Genomic DNA, 20,296 nt, shown 5'->3' with positions numbered 1-20,296 from the left:
ACCAATTTTTGCATCGTTTCGTTTTGCATTTTTTTCGAAGTTGCGTCGCTGCTTGATTAGTACTAATTTTCACTGTGCGTCATTAGATTTTCGAGGTTGCGTTGTTTTGGGTTGGAATCTTTAATTTTTTTTAGAAATTTTTTTGTAAAAGATGTCAACAATTTGTTTCTAATTACGCCATGTCATCTAAACTCAGGGGTCCGTTTCTAACTAAAAATCAACGCAATTTTAATAGAGTTTTATTTTCACTTTGTTTTGCTAATTTTAGAGTTCAGTTTCAATTACGTAGTGTGTTGTGCTTTTTTTTAAAAGAGAATAATAAATTTAGATAATTTTTTACGTGTTGTTTCTGGTTACAAAAAAGGTTAATATTATTCCAATTTATTTATTAGGAGAGTTATATTATTGTTGTTTTTTAAATGTTTACAATGTTCAATTTTCTTTTTAAAAAGTAGTATTTTCGTGACCCTGGAACCTATCTTCGATTACATGGTTTGCTATAGAAAATTTTAATTCACTTTGCGGTGTTTCAATTTGCGTTGTGTTTTTTTGGAACGTAATCACGACGCATAGTGAGGTGTTGGTGTACTTAAATAATTTTTATTTTTACTTTTCTTATTTTGTTTCTTTTTCTATACTAATCTTTCTTATCTAACATATATTCTTTAATTCATCTCTGCACCGTTCCTATGGTTAATTGGTAAAAAATATTTTAGCATTAGTTAGCCGTTATAAGTTATAACAAGTGGTCGAGCTGTGTCTGTCGGCCCTCTCGAGCATAAATAATTTTTATTCACGGTTCGCGTTGTGGCCAAAGCCGAGGTCTCTCGGAGGCCTAGCCTCTCTATGGAGTGTTCGTCTAAGCAAATATGCAGGCATTTAAAAGTCCTAGTCGAGGTTTCGAGTCCCCGAGATTAGTTACTTTAAAATTTATATAAAAGCACCTTTAATGCTCTGCTGTGTAAAAATAGGTAAAATAAATGCCAGTGAGTAAATATATTTAAGAAAATATATTGCAGACCTCCAACTATTTAACACAAAGGTAGCCAGTAGTGAGACTTTAGACCAATATCTTTTGAAACCGATGTATATATCGGTGTGTGTGTCTATGGTAGAAATAATCCTTTCGCCGAATAAGTTCATCTGCGAACATAGTTTGCGAAATTCCACCGTTCAGGGGGTTGATGAGAAATACATTTTTTAGGTCCTTTTTTTAAACTATAAGCTTTTTTAAGCTATTATAATTAAACTTGTAAGAAAGTTAACGGAAATTTTTAAAAATGGCGTTAAAAATGATCAAAGCCGGTTTTTATGACATTATACCAACAAAACTCCGTGCAGGTCATGCGAAGCGGGCGAGGGACAGCTTCATGAAAAATGAGTAATCTTAATTTCAAATGAGTATCCTTAACAGCGTCGATGTCTCATTCATATTTACAAAACATTATTATAAAATTATAATGTGTTAAATTATAACAGGCGGTGATACTGTACCAGTGCATTCAGAACTTGGAGGCACACTCGATCCAGGGTCTGCCGGACTTCATCAATGCTCTCAGAAGTGCCATTGACTCCGAACCTATCCGGAAGGGCGTAAAAGCTCAGAAGGTAATTAACCACAAATATTTTACGACTACAAAAGATAAATGTTTATATTTAATGTATGCTTTGATATTTTTTCTATGCTTCAAAATCTTTTTGTAATTATGTACATGTACTAAAAATATAGTACAACACACTATATGCTTTACAACCCACCAGTGAGCCCAGTGCACCGTTCGGACCAAGCCAAAAATCAGGAAATCAATTATTTTTTTAATTTACATTTACCTTATAAAGTATATAAAATGCGGGTTATATATACATTTAAAAATGTGTCTTCTACTGTCTAGTTGTGGCGATGTGGCAAAAGGTCTATAGCTTAAGGCTTTTTATTTGAAGACAAAAGTTCATTTCGTTGCAATATGTTAGGGGTGGCCAAACTCTTCCATAGCTTAGATAGATTGAAACTCTTTTGCGAGTTGCAATTGAATACGCATTTAAAATACGACAATTTTTTTTTTTACAAAAATCAAATTTATTGAAATTATTCAGATAAAAGTACAAAATATGTGTATCAAAGTTAGATATAACGGCGCGCATGTATATGACAACATTCCTAATAATACTTAAGAAGCCAGTTGATTAATTATGGTGTATTTGAATTTCGCTAATTTTATGGTTGAATAATAGTTATTATTCACACCAGTAATTCGTTCAAAGAGCCGCACGTGATTGCGAGCCGCAGTTTGGCCACACCTGCAATGTGTGGTATGGGGGAAGAGTTTCAGATGAATCTGATACGCAGCTCGCGGGTGACTTTGAGACTTGAATGGTCAGTGAAAGATGTCTGACCGGTGAGCCGCGAGGCTGATATGAAAATACTTGTTTTTTCATTTAGCGTACTTGTTAAAATATATTGTATATTCATATCTAACAATTGTTCGGTGAGGTTAGTTTTTCATTACGATGTTAACAAACATAACAAAAGCTACTGAAAGTGAAACTCGAACGCCGGTATTGATGATAGAGCAGAGTTATTTCCATCTTTGTTATCTGCCAGAACGGTAAACTTTTTGTTCGCAAATCTATTAAACGAAGCCGCATATAGTAAACAACTTTTTCAATTTTAATTTATTACCAGAGCCGAAGAATAATTTGCGTAATTCATTATTATTGAAGGTTTTATTATATATTGTGTATAACTTTAACATTGCTTTATAATTTTAAGCTTTAGTGACGCTCGCATTATTTAGTTCAGATTTAAGTATGCTTCAGTACAATATAATTAATAATTAAATTTTGTTTGATATTGTGGCGGTAAAGCTAAATTTTATGTCTTCAGATACTGTAATATGGTTGCTTAGGGTTAGAGAAGTACCTAGGCCAAATACCTATGGTCACATATATAATGATAGAAGATAAAGGAAAATGGAACATAATAGATAAAAGCAATGTCAAAAGAAACAGATTAAAAATGTTGTCGTTTGTACTGTTATACCATTGCACATTAATATATACCTAATTTAGAAAAAATGAGAGGTTTTCTGTTATAAAAAAATTTGTGACTTGTTTATTTTTGCAGTGGAGCACAGTTACAATCTCTTTGCCACAATCCACCTTCCGACTGGTGACTGCGGGAGTGGTGCAGGAGCTGAAAGGCCAGAACCGACGAGTGCCGGCGCTGGCCATCGCCTCGGCCGTGGGGCAGCGCGCCAATGAGCTCATGCCGTACTCCCGCGATGAAGAGTCCAGGGCTTTGATGTACTCGGAGGCAGAGAGGAAAGAGACTTTCAAGCGGTGGCCGCATATGGACTACAAGTGAGCATGAATTTATAAAGGGGTGATATTTTTAAACAAATTAGCAAATTACAAATGTCTCGGTGACGTCATATGTTTTATCGTATGTAGGCCGCAACGAGCATGTAATTTTCCAGTGACCATGATTTTTTGGTTTCAATAATACAAAGTAAACCTTTAATTTTGATCTTTCAGTTAATGTTATGTTCCTTCTTTTGATGTTAACACCACTTCAATTTTTCCTTTTTTCCCTCAAGCCAGTGTGAACTTAGATAAGTTAATTTGTCGTAATTATTTACGTTTGCATTTTTAATTAAATATTTTAATGTATATATTTTAATATATATAATTATAAGTAAATGTATGTATGTTTACATGTTGATAACTCGCTTATAAATACATTTATATATAAATATACATATATATATATATATATATATATATATATATATATATATAATTACATTATCGAATCTGCAAAAGGATAATAAATGCCAAAAGCATTAAAAAGAGACCAAAGGTTATGTGTTAATCAAAACAAGTTTACCCATGCAGTAAAAATTTTGTTATGGAATCATGAGAGAAGTGTTCAGAGAAGGAAAGATGGCGGAGGAATATAAAAAGGGTCGTGGAAAGACAATTTAATAACGACAGCTCTATCAAGAGCAAAGGGTTAGAATGAAGCAAAAATGACAGTGAGTATAAATTGAAACAGGTGGGCGTTACCAGCTCGCATGGCGCAGGCGGGTTTCTACCATCAACCTTCGCCGAGCGGGGACGATCGCGCTATGTGTTTCACGTGCATGGTGTGTCTCGTGTGCTGGGAGAAGTCGGACGAGCCGTGGGTGGAGCACGAGCGACATTCACCCACCTGTCCCTTCGTACGCGGCGAATACACCCATAACGTGCCCATCTCCGTAAGTCACCATAAATACTGAACTAAAATTTCACTACGTCCGATCCTTGTGTTTTATTAGCACCAAACAATTGTTAATTATTATCCTTATAACGCACAAATATAAACATAAGATGGGTACAATAGTTACTGTAAAATTTTATATTTACGCCAAAACCAAACGCTGGGTACTATAACTGGTTTGTGATTCAAAAATAACTTGCATTACTATGGTTATAACGGCCAAACTTAACGGCTAAGCGTTTTGAATGTCTTTTAAAATTTTAAAATAATGTCTCATCAGCCATCTGTTTATTTCAATTCAAGTTAGAATTTCACTGTAAGAGAACAGCGTTTACCAGTTTATCAATTAAAAAATTAGAAGTATAAGTTATGAAACCATTGCTATAGTGATACCAAGACCACTGCACCGCGCGTTAGGTGTATCTGGTGAGATGGGAAAGTGCCGGCCCCTTGATCCGTTATTTAGCCGTCAGCGTTTGCGGCGACGGCGCTTTTAATTCATGTTAGAATGCCGTGGTGAAAATTGATTTTCCTTCCCAAAGGTCACAAATGCAACTGCGTGTGCAGTAGCATGCCCCAACGTGACGGTCGTGTCGAAGGGCAACACCGGCGAGCTGGTGGCAACCGGCAAAGCTGACGGGAAGGTCAACATCTGGCGCTTCGACTGCGGCCTCAAGCTCGTCAAGTATATTCGTCTCTCCCCATATGACTCCATCTTCAGTGGGATACTCGGCGCCGACTGCAATAAAGTCTGGTCAGCTAGTATAGAGAAAGATTCATGTATGTATAAAAGGTGAACATGTTCCAGTAGTTGATGATCTTTTTATTTGTATATTAATTAATGTTGTGTTTCTGCAGCAACCTACGGCATCGAGCTTACTGCGATGGCGTTTGTTGGTATGACGTCAAAACAGGAAATTTATTCACAAACACAAAATCCTGAAACAAATGAGAAAGAAACGCCAAACACAAAAACGAAACCTTCGCTCGTATGCGGCGTGATCGTCACAAGAAGTAACACTCCGCTCTCAGACCAACCTATCAAGGACGACACAAGTAAAGCGCTTTTTGACTCTGGGCCAGTGGACCAGTCCAAGGAGAGTGTAAAGGCCATGAATGATCAGAACGAAGCAAAGAACAACCAAGCGCCAGATAAAATGCTGTTTCTATTAACTTATGACATATACAGCTCCCTTGCTGGTTCAGGAACGACAGTAGTACACACGTCAAACAGCAGTGGCAATTCTAAACCGGGCGGCAGTAAGAAAGTGTGCCCTGTGGTGACGACGGAAAATGCTAGCATATTCGACGAGATCTACTTCCAATATTCTGACGAGGACACAGAGCTCCCACAGTGTACGAACAGTTTACTAGACGAACAGATTAGTAATGTGATAAATTTAAATGCATCATCCAGTAAGGAAGATTCTAAATTTTGGGAACCGAAAAAGATTATGTTTACCAAACATTTTAAAGTACTTCCCCCGTCACCTCCCACAGCCCTCTTGCCCGAATTACCAGAACCCGGACAGGCAAATATGCTAGATTTTGTCGGAAATATTTCACAGTTAAAGAGTTGGAAGAGCGGCCATTTGGAGTCTGTCGGCACTAAAATGATCGATCAGACCGACGCGGTTCAAATCGAACCTACTATTATACCAACCATTACTCATTACTTCAATATGAATGGACCTCTAGAAATACCTGATTTGAAATGGTATGAAGAACGTGATGGGGCTGATAAGATCAAGATTATACCATCTGGTGGTAGTAAAGTAGTAACTCAAACAGTGGTAAGTAATAGCAACAATGACGGATTTGAGAGTGACCCTCCACAAGAGGAAGTAATAACCCCGGGTGTGGCCGTTCAGTGCTTAAGTCTTCCGACTAATATTAACCTCAAAGATGAATCTAAAATAACACACTTACTGCCAACTGAAGATAAAGAACATTTGTTGGTGGTTATATCTTGTATTGACCCAAATAAAACCAAAACAAAAATTGTGGAAGAGACAGATGGAGATGGAGACACGAAAATGGAGGTCGACGAGGTTTGCGAAACCGATAAGACTGAGAAACCAGACTCAAAAGCTTACTTCATACTTTATAAAATTAATAACAAAACTTCTGTTTTTACTTTGGAAGATAATCCAGTGTCCGTGAAAGAATTGTCGTACAACGAAAGTCCTGTAGATTTATGTCTCTTACCGGCCGATAAGCACGAACGATACTCTTTCGCAACTGTTGGAGTCGACGGAAGCTTAAAGTTATATTCACTGCCGGATTTTAATATGCTATCCGAAAAATGCGTTCCCAAAGGGCACTTCACGTCCGTTGTGTATTGCGCGTCCGTTGAACGACTCAGCGTGTCAACTAAACACGGTATGATCTACTTCTTCGCTCTAAATGACGGCGAGAAGGATTCCCCTGGAGACATTAACGAAGACAAGTTTTCTAATGTAGATTTTGACATGCTTTGGTGTGATACTTCTGGTCCCGCGACCACCGCTCCAGTTATTATTGCTAACAAGACTGATTTGAATTTAGCTGATTTAGAAACATTAATATCACTAACTGGCTTATATGGCTTGAACTCGGCCGTACCTTATAGCACTGTTGTTCCTGGTTTTTGGTGTGAACTATCACCAGCCCAACGTTCCAGATCTGACCATCACAATAACAGATCTTGGAGATTACAGAACACGTCTTCCACATGGGATGAGCATGTATTAGAGTTAACAGTGCCGTTCAGTGTTTCACTTGCGCACGTAGAATTTGGTTTCACACTGCATCCGTCGAGCGCTGTAAATTTGCCCGTGATACAGGTCACTTTGTTAAAACAGAATTTACATGGAATAGGATACAAGAAGGATGCTTCTTTCTGTCCTCGTTCAGACTCGCCGATACATTTCCCCGCGATTGACGCCGATTTACCCACTATCGAGAACCCTGTGAATAGCGAGGAGTATCTTCAAGCGCATAATGCAGAGATACTCGCTGGACCCTTGCTACTGTCCTCTGGGCTAGACCTGACTCAGCAATCGGGCACTTTGGTTTTGACGAGTCCACGCTTATTCCGTGCGAGGGGCAGAACATTCTTGATTCATATAAAGACTCTGTTTGACCCCGCTAAAGATATGACTAAATGCCCAAATAGATCAGGCGAAAGCTCTAAAAAGTCCGGTTTCATTGGATGCGATTGGCTGCATCAGATATCGATCACGGTGCGCTCGGGCCCATACACCGAAGTTCCGATGGAGCAACAGCAGCGGATAACGATGCTCGAATCTAATACTTTTCTGAATAACCTTTGTGAAATGGCCACATCTAGCAAGACCGGTAATGAAGAAAGGCATCTAGCACTGGATTTAATTAATTGGGTGCTGTCTATAAGGCTTCAGAGAATGCGGTTGGCGAAGACAGAGAAGAATAAAGAGAAGGATGAGGAAAGTCCAGTGGAGACACAACAGCTAGAATGTGTGTCTGTCATAGAGAAACATATTGACACCTTTTTGAAGAACTGTGTGTTGTGTGCCAACAGAAGCATTGCCAAGAAGTGCATCAAGATCATCCTAATTACCAGCGAGTAAGTTTTTTTTAAATATGTTGGACAGTATATTGGAGCTCTGTTTATTAGAAGTGCCATAATTATTTTTTAAATGCTATAATTATTTTTTAATTATTAATTGTCTGTGATACAATACCATTTAGTGTAATGTAGTATTTTCCCACTAATTATTATATTATACATCTTTAAATTCCTGAATGGTGATCTAGTTGGAATAAAGAACTCGTAATAGGTTATTTTATTAAACTGTTTCCTCTAGTATTTGTAATAAATGTTTTGCTTTAACAGAGGCGTGAAGCAGCTGCCCAGACCGTCCAAGTCAACGTTCGAACAGAGTCTGTCTCGTAGCGTGTTAGCGTGCGTCCCTTACATCGGCGCCTGCGAGTCAGCGGGTGCGCTTAAATGGCTGATGGCGTTGGTACAGCACGCGGTACCACGGGCCTCCGCCCCCGAGCTCGTCGCCAAGTGTTACGACCTGCTAGAGAAGACTGCAAAGTGTTTGCACGATCGTATCGATGTCTATAATCATCTGTTGCGCGCTAGGTAATCTATTTAATTGCTAATAGAATTTTAATTTGTAATTTTTTGGCTCTATATGCACGTGGCTGTAAAATTCCCCCATGGATTGTGCGATGGTGCGCGACTAGCGTTGACGTTCACTGGGGATGGAGTCCTTTTATGCTAGGCGAAGTGGGAAGGTTCTCGAATTGTGACCACGAGTCGGTAAACGCAGCGTGGTTTGACCCTTCACTAGTTGGACGGATGATATTGCTTGGTCGCGGGAAGTCGCTGGATGCGATCAACGTAGGATCGGTTATCAACGTGGGAAGGTCTCTGTCGTGTAGTGGGCGTCTATCGGCTGTAGTGATAATAATAGATTGAACTAGGTTTCAAAGCGTAAAGAGCTATAAATAGTTAAATATAATATTGTGAAAATAATGACGTTTATTAGCAATGTTTAGTTTTAACTTCACATAGATTCACAGGAACATAATCTTTTTATAGTTTTACTGAATGGCCAGTAAATCGGTTTATTGTTGTAGACTTGTATGGTGTTAGTGCAGGTGGTTGGTGTCTTATTTCATTACCATGAGACATTATATGTTTGCCTACAGAGGTGACATAAAATTTTTATGACACCGGAAATGTTAAAGTGCTTTGTGATCAATCACTATTAATTTTGAAAATTTTGACAGGTTTGGTTTGTACGGGCTACCACTGGAGCGAACTATCTTCACGACGGAACCACCGGAACTGGCTCGAAGCTCGCCCTCACCTCTTAACTATGCCAGCGTTATCACCGACGACGCCAATGCTCCGACCGTCAAGCCTGATTACCAGCTTAAAGATCTTCTTAACTTACCACACGATATGGGTAAAAAACATTAAATTTATGAATGGTATATGTTTTCTGCTATAGTTCTCTTATTATAGATCATCAATTATTCCCTACAATTATGGGCCTATTACCTTGGGGCCGAAAAATTCTCGAATGACCACATGACCAATGGATGTAGCGTAGGCATGTCCCTCACTGAAAATACCGATGACAAAGTCAAGTAAGGAATTTGCTGACTGCGACTGGTCATTCGTGGCGATCTTAGAGAGGTCGATGCCTTACAGATGGCGTCTTTTTTTAATAACATGATGAGTAGAATAATCAAGCAAAGATTAACATTGGACTCTGTGTATATCACTAGTGTTACACACGGTTTGTAGTTCATTTGCATTACTTGCGCTTTTCGAATAATCGGCATAACTGGAAGGTAACCTAGAAATAAAGATCCGGTAATTCATATAATGACTGCTTGGAGTCAGATATAATGTCTGTTTGATGCTGCATAAATCAAATAATTATTTGGTAGTTTATATATTATACATTATATGATAAATTTTAATTGATAGTAATAAAAAGGGGACAAAATGAATGTCATGAATAGATTTTTCTTATTTATGTACAGACAGCAAAGCCTGTAGTGCCATCAAAGGCGCGTGGTGGGCGACTGGGCCTTCGACCGCCGCAATTAGTGCAGCTGCTGGCGAGGCTTTGCCCCTCCACGTTTGCAGCTACGTTGCCTCCGACGGCACCAAGCTCGAGTCAGCAGCCGCTCGCCACCAGCCCTCTGTCGTCAGCACCCTACCCACCGACACACACCAGGTATTCAATTTACTGAATCCAATCAAACATACCATTTAGTTTTAAAAATTACTAATCGAGCATATCAGTCCGATTTTACAATACACTCCTGTGTAATATCACTAAATTATCTTGTAAAAAACTTTTAAAAATTGCTTTTATACTGTAAAGGGTTTTTAATTGAAAGTAATCCTTGGTTATTAATTGCTCTAACTAATGTATTAAGGGTATTGTAAAAGCGACATCAAAAATTAACCTGCCTGAGGTATAAATGAGTACATTTATGTATTTATTCACATTATTATCAACATAGAATCATTTACAGTGATCACTTGTGTATGTCATGGCAAGAATGCTACACAAGTGCAATTTGACAGAAACTAGAATTACATTGAACTCCCCTATAATGGCATTCTTCGCTTAAAGCTACGAGGATTCGAACCGCGACCTTATCTAGTTAGCTACAATGCCACGGATATTATTTAATGTTTTACTCTATAACTTTGTCATTAACTCTTTTTTTCATCAGTTGTGGACGGTGGTGAAAGAAGGACAATCGAAGCAGCTGTCGCAGGACCCTGATTCTCTTGATGACATTGAAAGCTCAATGATGGAGTGTGATCCTCAAGAAAAGCCAGAGTTTTCCGATGACAAATTCTTTAAGGTGTGTTTCGTGTGCGCTTCTACTCATGTACTATGACTTTTTTAAGCTGTTAAAAAAACAAAATTGTGAAGTGCCTCGGAAGACGCCTGATACAGGCCGTTCCCAAATATTGGAAATGTCAGTGAGAGATCAATGTCCAGCTGTGGACGTCTTAAGTCTGATATATTAATGGTAATGGTGAAACAAAACACTTAATTGTTGTTCCATTGAAAGTTAGATAATATATGTGTTAATTGTTTAGAATATAAAAAAGATATGTTCAAGATTCATGTCACTATTCAAGACACATTTAATTAAGTATACAAAGCTCTATAGATTTAATGAATTATTGTAGGTAGAAATACCAAATGCTGAGATTGGGATGGTCAGAGGCTACTATCAACTGTTCGTAGCAGCTCATAACAGTAAACATTTTTTGATTGAAATGTTGATGATGATGAAGAATTCTAAGATGTGAAATTGTTGATTTTGACATATTGTATAAAATTGTAATAATTTGTTTAAAGGAGCAAGACCAGTGTAACATTCCGTGGGCGGCGCTAGTGAGCCGACCGCCGCAACACACGTTGGTCGTAGAGCGTATGCACTCGGGCGCGAGGCGCTTCATAGTATTGGACTTTGGACACACCTTCCGACTCACTGATGTGGTCAGTATACTGTTTAATTTACTTTGAATAGTATCCTTAACATGACTTATTTTGTCGATCGCAGTGGAATTTCATTGCTAATAGTAAGCAATGCAGAATAGAAATTAAATCTTTTTTATTGTGCAAATATGAATTGAAAGCAAATGTTTAATTTGTATTATTTTGATATCTATAACAGATAATCCCGTCGTGCTCGGACCTAGTGACACTTGGCATCGACCTTTGGGTGGCCAGTGAAGAAACAGACTGTGTGAAACTGGCCTTCGCTACCGATATCGCTTCCAAACATCTTATACTCACCGACATACAACCGCCGCCGCTCTGCAGATTTTTGAAGGTGAACTGTCGCTATATATTTATAAATTTATATATGTGTGTATATATATTTATGTACTATAAGAGTAAATATATGAAAGAGCTACAATGCTTTATGTGTTTGATATTTTTTGACATAGATCACGGATCACAGTTTTGAGGTTGAAATATATTTCAACTATGTATATTCTTTTTGTTTGTGTGCTTTTTTGACTGCAGTCCGAACAGAATCGCTGTACCGCGCTTTCTTATGGTTATATTGAATTCTTATGGTTGTATATGGTTAAATTGAACTGTCAATATCTGTCTATTTGCAGGTGTAGGAAATTTCATTAGTAAATCGAATTTTAATTGATACACTCTTACTGATAACTCTTAGAGCCAAGAATCATTATTAAATATTATGTCTATCTCAGATAACCACAATTGGACGTTACGGCATGTCAGCGATGAAGTGCAAGATCCCCTTAGGTTGGTTCTTCGGCGAGATTGCGGAGGTGGTTAACGTGCAGGCTTCGACGAACGCGCTGAATGCCTTACACCAAGACTTAAGCTGCAGATTCCGGTTAGTTGACAATAAAAAAAAAATTAAACAATGGATATTTTTTAAAATTGATAATGTTTTATCAGTATTATTAGTACGATTATGCAACCTTGTAAATAATAGTGCATATTTCATGCAGACAGAATAGATTTAATAAATTTTCTGTTTTTAGTACAAATGATTAATTACAGTGTACTTATGATAAATCTTTAGAAGGTGATATGAATTGTAACCTCCCATTTATTATGACTCCAATGTTTAATAAAATAACAGTCACAATACCACTATTGACTAGTTAATATCAGACAGAAGGATTGCCTTGGTAACAATTTATAAAATACAGAATGTAAGCGACGTTGTTCTAACAAAGACAAAAGTGAGTGAAGTTTCAATGTGTATGCCAATGACGTATGCACGCCGTCTTCTTCCCGTTCCCTCCCATATGGGAGTGATTTGTTTTGTAAGGGCGATTATGTCTCCACGAGACTATAGTATAAGATAAATATGGAAGTATTAACATAACTAAGTTCGTTGCTGTCTTTGTAGCTATATAAATGTATATTAAAATAGGTTCAGTGGTAGCATTTTTTGTACATAGTAGAAAATTTGTTTTCTTTTGAAAATCAATAGCAGTAAGAATTCTCAAAATCGCCCAGTCAGGGCAGTGGAGAAAGCTATGATCGGGGCTTCGTAAGATCGAATCTACTATTAGGTCTACGAAATAACCAAAGGGAAAGAGGTCACCAAAGTAGCTCGAATAATTACTCGTCTAAAGTGGCAGTGGGTACGTGCAACTGACGGCTTTTGAGGCTGAAATATTCTCGAGTGGTGACCACGAACTAATAGACACGGCATAGGTAGACCCCCTTGAATGTGGATGAACGACATAGTCATTATCTAATGGATTCAGGCGTTATTTTATGTTTAATTCCATCCTGAGTAAGAAAAGGACCAATATATAGCTACTTCCGCCAATGCAGTAGTAGTCGTGTTTCACCCCTCCACGGGGCATTCTTAGGGGTAAGATTACCGATTAGTGCCAAACGCAGAGTGACCACTCTGTCGGTATCGGTAACACGTGTTGAGTGATTTAACGGCGGTGGTTGTGTAATTCGCATTGTTTGTCGTATGCGCATTTATCAGCGGGCTGGCGGGCGGTAACTTTATTGCACGACTACTACTGCATTGGCGGAAGTAGCTATATATTGGTCCTTTTCTTACCGACATATTCAAATAAGCGGGAACTTGCTGGATGTGGACAAAGCAAGTCTGGTTATAAAGGCAAACTTTGGGAGTCATTGCTTTGCAGTGGTCGTCTATCGGCTGATGTGATGATGATGACAATGATGGAACAAATTTTAAAACTTATATGAGTAAATACTATACTAATATTACAGGTACAAGTTGCTTAGGTTAATATTAAATGTCATGCTCAAAACAGAGTTAATTGATATTAGTAACAAGCAGTTGATACTTTGCTCAATAATATAAATGACAAATTATTTTTGCCTCTTCAATTTTGTGTTGTATGTGCCTGCAATAGATTTAGTCTCAAGCACTAACTTTAAAATTTCATTAAACATTTGTTAAAAATGCAGGTTAGCAAGTGGAAAGTTGATGGATCTTTTAAATCCTTACCTGGAGATATACAATGGAAATGCAGCTCACATGATGGCATATTTTAACTTGGCCAACGAGACTGACACGAAGGTAGTCACTGCATACCAAGAGTGCATAGACTTGCAGTTGCAACTGCACAACTGCACCAATATACTGAAGAAGCTCCATAAAACTGCGGACTGGGACCAACGAGCAGTGGAGGCGATCAACAAGGGCCTGGTCACCCCTGAGTCGCTGTTAGTGAGAGCATCGACTGACCAGCTGCGGGTTATTGGTGAAAACATCATTGACATGCTGCTGTATTTCGTGTTTCAAATGGACGATGTGGTGAGATATTTGTGATATCATTATTTCAAATCCAAGAATTGAATTAAGAAAAAGTTTGACTGACAAGTGTGTACAATGTTAGTCAATCAAAGTCAAAAGTGGCTAGATTATTTTGTAGATTGGCGTCTTGTCTCCACAGTGGTGAATATTTATAATGGTCACAATGTGGTTTGACATGTCCTAACAAGGATAAAACCCCAAATTAAAAAGTATCAAATAATTTAATGTGCAACTGTCAAAATAGATAATTAAAAATAATATATTAACTAGTAAATCTAAATGACAAACAAAGAAGACGCCACAGAGACGTCTGGTTGCTTAAGAGCTTGCGAGAGACCAAGAGGTCGCCCAGCTATGCGAAGGAAGGCAGGAATGTCGTAAACATAGCCTTAATGAGCACAAATATTCTTGGCAGAGTGTTTGACTAAGAAAAAGAGGACAATATAATAATACTTCAATATACTTTCCAATTAATGTTGTTTAGATTCATTGGCTTTCAATATTACATTAAGGATAATAAATCGGTCTGTAAGCAGTCACTGTGGCGATCTTTGGGAGACATACAATGCCTTGCAGTGGGTTTTAATCAGCTGATATGATGATGATTAGTGCAGATTTGTTGACTCATTTATATGGTCGATATTATAAAGTATACATTAGAAATGGTTAAATTTCATTTAAAAAGAGCAACTGTAGAGGTACTGGCCTGTTCTTACCAGATCAGTATTCCAAACTGGTGTTTGTTTACCACCTACAATGTTAAAATATTCTACAAATGAATTTATAGTCACATTTTTGTTAACCTAATTAATTTCATCTGTGTAATATTTTGATTAAAATTTGTTGGTAGCAATACCCGACTGTCACGAGTGAGTGGTGGTCACGCGTATCTCCGTTACTGTGGGCGTGGTGTGCGCGCAGTGCGGCGGCCCTGGGCACGCTACTGGCTCGAGTGTGCGGCCCCGAGCGCTGGTGGGGCGAGCGCCTCGCAGATGCTCTTGCCGATGCATTCTCTGCGCACGACTCACCGCCTCGCTCGCTCGATAGGTTCGAAATTTGTACATTTATACTCAAAACTTTTCTTTGTATTTAGATCTTATGTTCTCAAAGTGGTCCAGTGGACCCCAGGGGTTCATGGGACTCTCGACGGGGTCTTATTATTTTAAAAAGCTCAGCAAATGTCACTTATCACAACTCACATATTTCATATTCAGTACAATGTGTCGGTATTTGCAAAGCGTCACTGTCCGCAATGCTTGTTTTATCTCTGTTTTTGTTGAGTTTTGGGAATATAGAAATAGAGTTGCAAAGGTCTGCCTGGACCAACTAAATCTTGAAAGTGGTCCATGAGATAAGTCTGGGAACCTCTAATTTAGATTTGTTTAGACACATTTGCTTTGTATTTTATGTTTCCACGTACATACACATATATAGTATGTTTACAAGTGTGCTATTTTTTCTAAACTCGTTTTTGTTAAGGCATATGTAAGGTTTTTATGAAAATATATCGAAAACATTACATTTGCCATGAAGAGTATACAGTAAATTACAATGCTTGTCGAATCAAAATCGAAAATATTGTGTAAGGATTTAAAGAAACAAAAACCATTCCATAAAGCATTACATAAAAATAATAACACATTATCACTATATTCTTGCAATACACGAATCAGAAAAGTTATATCTCACTCATTCTGACATTAAAAACTCTATTAGGGAGATTAGTAGTAAATACTCTTATCTCATTTCTTTATAACATAGTCATATTATTTATATATTCATATAATAAACAAAGGAAATAAATGGTAGTTAACAATTCCAAAAAAAAGTAATATAATTATTTATGACAATCTTAATTTTAGGCAGTAGAAATCAACTAAAAGTAGTTCATTGACATTAGTAGTTAAAAAAATGTGTTGTGGAGAGCCTAGTACCTCCAGACTAGATTGATGGCACCAGGTCCAGGTAGCCTAGCTTTATGAAGTATCATGTGAGGTATTGTATGGAATTATTGCCTCTACTGAATCAGAGGGTCGCGATGGTTGATGTAAAAAATCGGCTGGTTCCCACTTAAAGATGACTGCTCCACAAGGATCTTTTTGTATTATCAGTTTTGGCCTCTTTTATATTTAGTTTATATTAAAAAATTGTATGCGGGCGCTTCGTGCCGTGGAAATATATCTGGTGCGAGCATTTTCAGCCATATTCGATATTCAGATAAATTGCTAAAACATGTAAAATATTTTTATAGATTTTTAAGTTTTTTTTTGTATTACTGAGGAATATATTTATTATGGTGGTAACATACATTTTTACAAGCTATCCACATTTGACCGACAGTCTATGAAAAAGCTTTTTAGGTACATTGGTACTAGTTGACCAATAACGATTTAATATGTGATCCGCCAAAGTTTTAATAGCAATGTTATTCCGCAGATGTCTAGTAGTAGTGATGTACATGGGTCGAAAGAGCATGTACGCACACCTGAACACGGGCGGCTTGGGCGTGGCGGGCGCGCTAGCGACTCGCGTGCTGTCTCTGCTGCAGAGCACTGACCCTCAGCCCGCATTGCTTGCCGCCCTACTCACGGCTTTAGCTTCAGTTCTCGAGGTCGCACAACCACCGCCGCCATCGAACCAGCAGTTCCCTGGTACACCTGGTTCACAGAGACACAGAAGGTATTAATAAGTTTATTTAGTATATATATAGTTTATTAGTAAAGGTTTGGAAATAAATAGTGGGAAAAATATTTCTTTTTTTTCATGTGATGCTATTTTATTATATTATTTTTGAATAATTGAAGGAATAAATAATCTCGTAGAAATTAATGTATAAGGTAACCTGCGGAGACAGTTTGTACCATTTATCTAGTCCTAAATATTTATTATATACTTATAACTAAAAGTTCTCAAATATTACAAATTAAAAAAAAATCATTTGTTAATTGCTACAAATTACCTGCTATTATTGAAAAATTGTTTACTTGACAAAATTAAAATGGTATACGTTCTGGACAGTTTTAATCTTGAATATAAAACAATGCCAAAAATTAACTAAACAACAGTATTATTCAATGACTAATAATAAGCAATTGTTTCTTAACATGTATGTACTTTCGGTTGAACTTAAACGCACACATGAAAGCATTAATCATGATGTCTTCATGTCCTAATATATTAAGGTGTAAAAGAAGTTTGGTACGAACTATACTTAAATTATGAATATACATGTGTCTAGGTGGGAGTGGGTAACGGGTGGTCTGGCTGGAGCCTCTGGGGCCAGCTCTTCAGCGAGCAACGGGGAGTCGTCCGGCGAGCGCGGCGATTGCAAGCTGCCGCGTCGCAAGCTGCACAAGAAGCTATTACACCAGATGCATGAAATCGAAGCGGCTAGGCGTGGCGTGCAGCTTGCCTTCGAGGAACAGCAGGTTCAGCAATATACATGAATTATTAAAATTTGATAACAATCTGACACCCCTTACATAGGGGTCTGTTTCTGCGCGGGAAAGTAGTAGGCAAGAAAGAAGACCTACTCTAAATCTTCCATTGAGTACTACATATATTAACACCCCTTATGCTATACTCTTACAACATTTCCACATGATAACTAAGACACAACCTAATATCTATCCTGGGTGATTGGTTATAGGTGTATATGCTTTAAAGGGCTACATTAATATAGACAGCAAAGGCAATTTTTTTAAATTAATCCTTTGCTGTCAATTAATGTATGGTACCATATATTTAAATTATTTTTTTTTGTGGACTTTGTAATGCAAAAGTATTGGCCTTTTGTATTCCAATAGAATAAAATATTTAAAGTAACTTATATTATTGTGCTCACCGAATACCATAAAATTAGAAAAATGTTTAAAAGTTTTTACCTGTCTAATAGACTGTTATATTCTCCTCTCGTAAAGCTTTAACACCTATCATTACTGTAAAAGTCGATTTATTCAAATATTGATTAGTTTTCTATTTTAGCCCAATCAATCTCATGTTGTCTGGATATTCTATTTAAAGACATATTAAGTCTTCTTCTTTTGACCCTAAGGAATAAATCAATTTTAAATATTCTAATAAACTACAACTAAAGTACTAAGCATTTTTGTTCTTGGGCCCATTGTTATTCTATTTCTAGGTTTACTACGTAAATTTTTTGTACACCACAGACAATTAATAAAGAAAAAAAAAGAAACAATGTATACGGTACAAGAGGCGGCGTTATCGCTCAAGGCGATCTCTTCCCATTAGCTATTAAACTATTAATTGGATTTTAGTAATTTTTCTGTTTTTGTTATAATCATAATTATAGAACTAAGATTTAATAAGTTGTGTGATCATCACTAACCTGAATGTTGCCCACGCCTTTAAGTGGATTTTGCATCAGAAAGTAAATATTTATGTGAATTTAATACATAACCTATTGAGAGAATCTCAAGTAAATGAACAAAGGCTGAGCTCCTTTTACAATTATTATAACAGGTTATAATGAACAATGTTTCCTTGATAAGTATGGAGTGAGTAATTTGCATGTTGACGTCCATTGCAAACCATAGGCCTTCTCAAAAGATCGCCACAATGACTGGTCTTAGGTAGGCCACATCCTGCGACTTTAATAACGACAATGGTTATCATCTTAAATGATTTTGTTTTTGAACAGCATCGCGCCCGTCTTAATCTAAAGGCTCGACTTGCAATGGTCGGTAAGCGTGGCAATGGTAGCAACAGCTGCAAAGCGGAGGAGGTTGAACGCGCCTCGCGCTTGCTGACGCCCACGCTGGCCATTCAGTTGGCGCAGGCCCTCGTTGCGCACATATTGGCCATGGACAGCACTGTCGCTGGAGAGACGCTGCTGCTTTGTGCAAAAGTGAGTTATTTCTGATAATTAATTTTATTTAAGGTATGGAAAACATACAGCAGTTACAACCTAATTATCTCTTAAACCAGTTAACTGATAAGCCAATAACAAGTTTTCACTTACAGCACTCGTTGAATTCGGCGAGTATACTTTTTCTCGAAGTTGGATGCTTTGACTTAAGTGCATAATCGTCTACAACTCCTAGCGTTGCACCTCCGACAATTTCTTGTGGCTTGTTCATCGATACAATTAATTTACTGTGTAACATTTTAATCTCCATCTTGTCCTGTGCAGGTTATTGGGAGGCTGTGCTCATCCTGCGGTGGTGCGTCACTGTTGGATCCTGCCAGCGTGTTAGGTTTGGCGCGCCTTGCGGTCACGTTGCCCGCCTGGCCGCGACACGCCCTAACCACACTACTACAAGTAAGTTGTTGATAAAAACAATTATTCTTTTATATATACAGGCCGATTAGTTACACGTGGACAAGCATTAAAGTGAATGTATAAAGCTTTTGCTCTTAATGAATTTACTGTACGCTCTATTAAAAATTAAACGATATCAGAAATAATAATAAGCGTAATTATAATAATAAAACAAAAAAAAAATGATTTCAAAATACAGGGCTACACACATAGTAATATCTTATTAATATCTTATTATACCAGATAAGCTTTTTGAAGAAGTACATGTAAAATATCAACGGCACGCAAGCACTAACATTTTTTTTTACTAAGTGTGTATTTAAATTATTAAAAATATTTTTATTTGCTGTCTTATTTATATCGTACGAATCTTATATTTTACCTTTGGTAAGATGTAAAATGTAATTTTTTTTTCTAGGATTTAGTTGAATACGAAAACGTTGAAAGTTCCCCGAGTCCTGCCAACGAGGAGCCCGCGTGGGGAGAGGCGGGCACATCGCGTGCGCGCGTCTCACAGGATGACAGCAGTTTCGGCCGCCCGCCGCGGAAAAGCAAGGGCGCTACTGTTGCTGGTAACTTTAATATACATAAAGTTTTATTTCCACATAAGAACAACGTGTACATTTATACAGCACAACAGTTTGTTAAACAAATAACAATCATAAGAAAAAAAGATCTGGAAAATCTCATTTCTCAGTTTGTCATTTTGGACTTATTGACTTTCATCAACAATAGAAACTTAAGAGAGTTTCAACAATGTCGTAGTAGTTTAAAAAAGTAATAATTGCGATTGTGTTTTGTAATGTAATTTCAGATTGAATTTCAACGGGCACTGATTAAGTTTGTTTTGTAATGAATGTTCAATTTGCTAACTATCAGTGAAAAGCGCACAGGCCACAGACGGACTGACAAACGAACGGACACCCGTGTGG

At 37.5% G+C, this 20,296-nt stretch overlaps 1 protein-coding gene across 4 annotated transcripts in view; it reads left to right on the top strand.

Moving 5' to 3' along the window:
- Positions 1–20,296, top strand: part of Bruce (BIR repeat containing ubiquitin-conjugating enzyme) — a 60,861-nt gene that overhangs the window by 5,099 nt on the left and 35,466 nt on the right. For all 4 annotated transcript variants that reach the window (XM_068762897.1, XM_068762896.1, XM_068762895.1 and 1 more), the window contains exons 3-21: positions 1,480–1,608; positions 3,125–3,360; positions 4,055–4,256; positions 4,801–5,038; positions 5,117–7,844; positions 8,115–8,369; positions 9,023–9,201; positions 9,788–9,984; positions 10,493–10,627; positions 11,134–11,274; positions 11,453–11,611; positions 12,006–12,154; positions 13,732–14,080; positions 14,931–15,127; positions 16,517–16,759; positions 17,319–17,508; positions 18,744–18,950; positions 19,236–19,364; positions 19,783–19,936. In XM_068762897.1, the coding sequence (XP_068618998.1) occupies positions 1,480–1,608; positions 3,125–3,360; positions 4,055–4,256; positions 4,801–5,038; positions 5,117–7,844; positions 8,115–8,369; positions 9,023–9,201; positions 9,788–9,984; positions 10,493–10,627; positions 11,134–11,274; positions 11,453–11,611; positions 12,006–12,154; positions 13,732–14,080; positions 14,931–15,127; positions 16,517–16,759; positions 17,319–17,508; positions 18,744–18,950; positions 19,236–19,364; positions 19,783–19,936 (6,217 nt within the window). The remainder of the gene's footprint in view (positions 1–1,479; positions 1,609–3,124; positions 3,361–4,054; positions 4,257–4,800; positions 5,039–5,116; positions 7,845–8,114; positions 8,370–9,022; positions 9,202–9,787; positions 9,985–10,492; positions 10,628–11,133; positions 11,275–11,452; positions 11,612–12,005; positions 12,155–13,731; positions 14,081–14,930; positions 15,128–16,516; positions 16,760–17,318; positions 17,509–18,743; positions 18,951–19,235; positions 19,365–19,782; positions 19,937–20,296) is intronic.

Source organism: Battus philenor, unplaced genomic scaffold (genome assembly GCF_028537555.1).
Source record: "Battus philenor isolate CCGP_79_NKW_IND1 unplaced genomic scaffold, ilBatPhil1.0.hap1 SCAF_17, whole genome shotgun sequence".
Classification (NCBI taxonomy): Eukaryota; Metazoa; Arthropoda; class Insecta; order Lepidoptera; family Papilionidae; genus Battus; species Battus philenor.
This window is presented reverse-complemented; position numbering and strand designations above follow the sequence as displayed.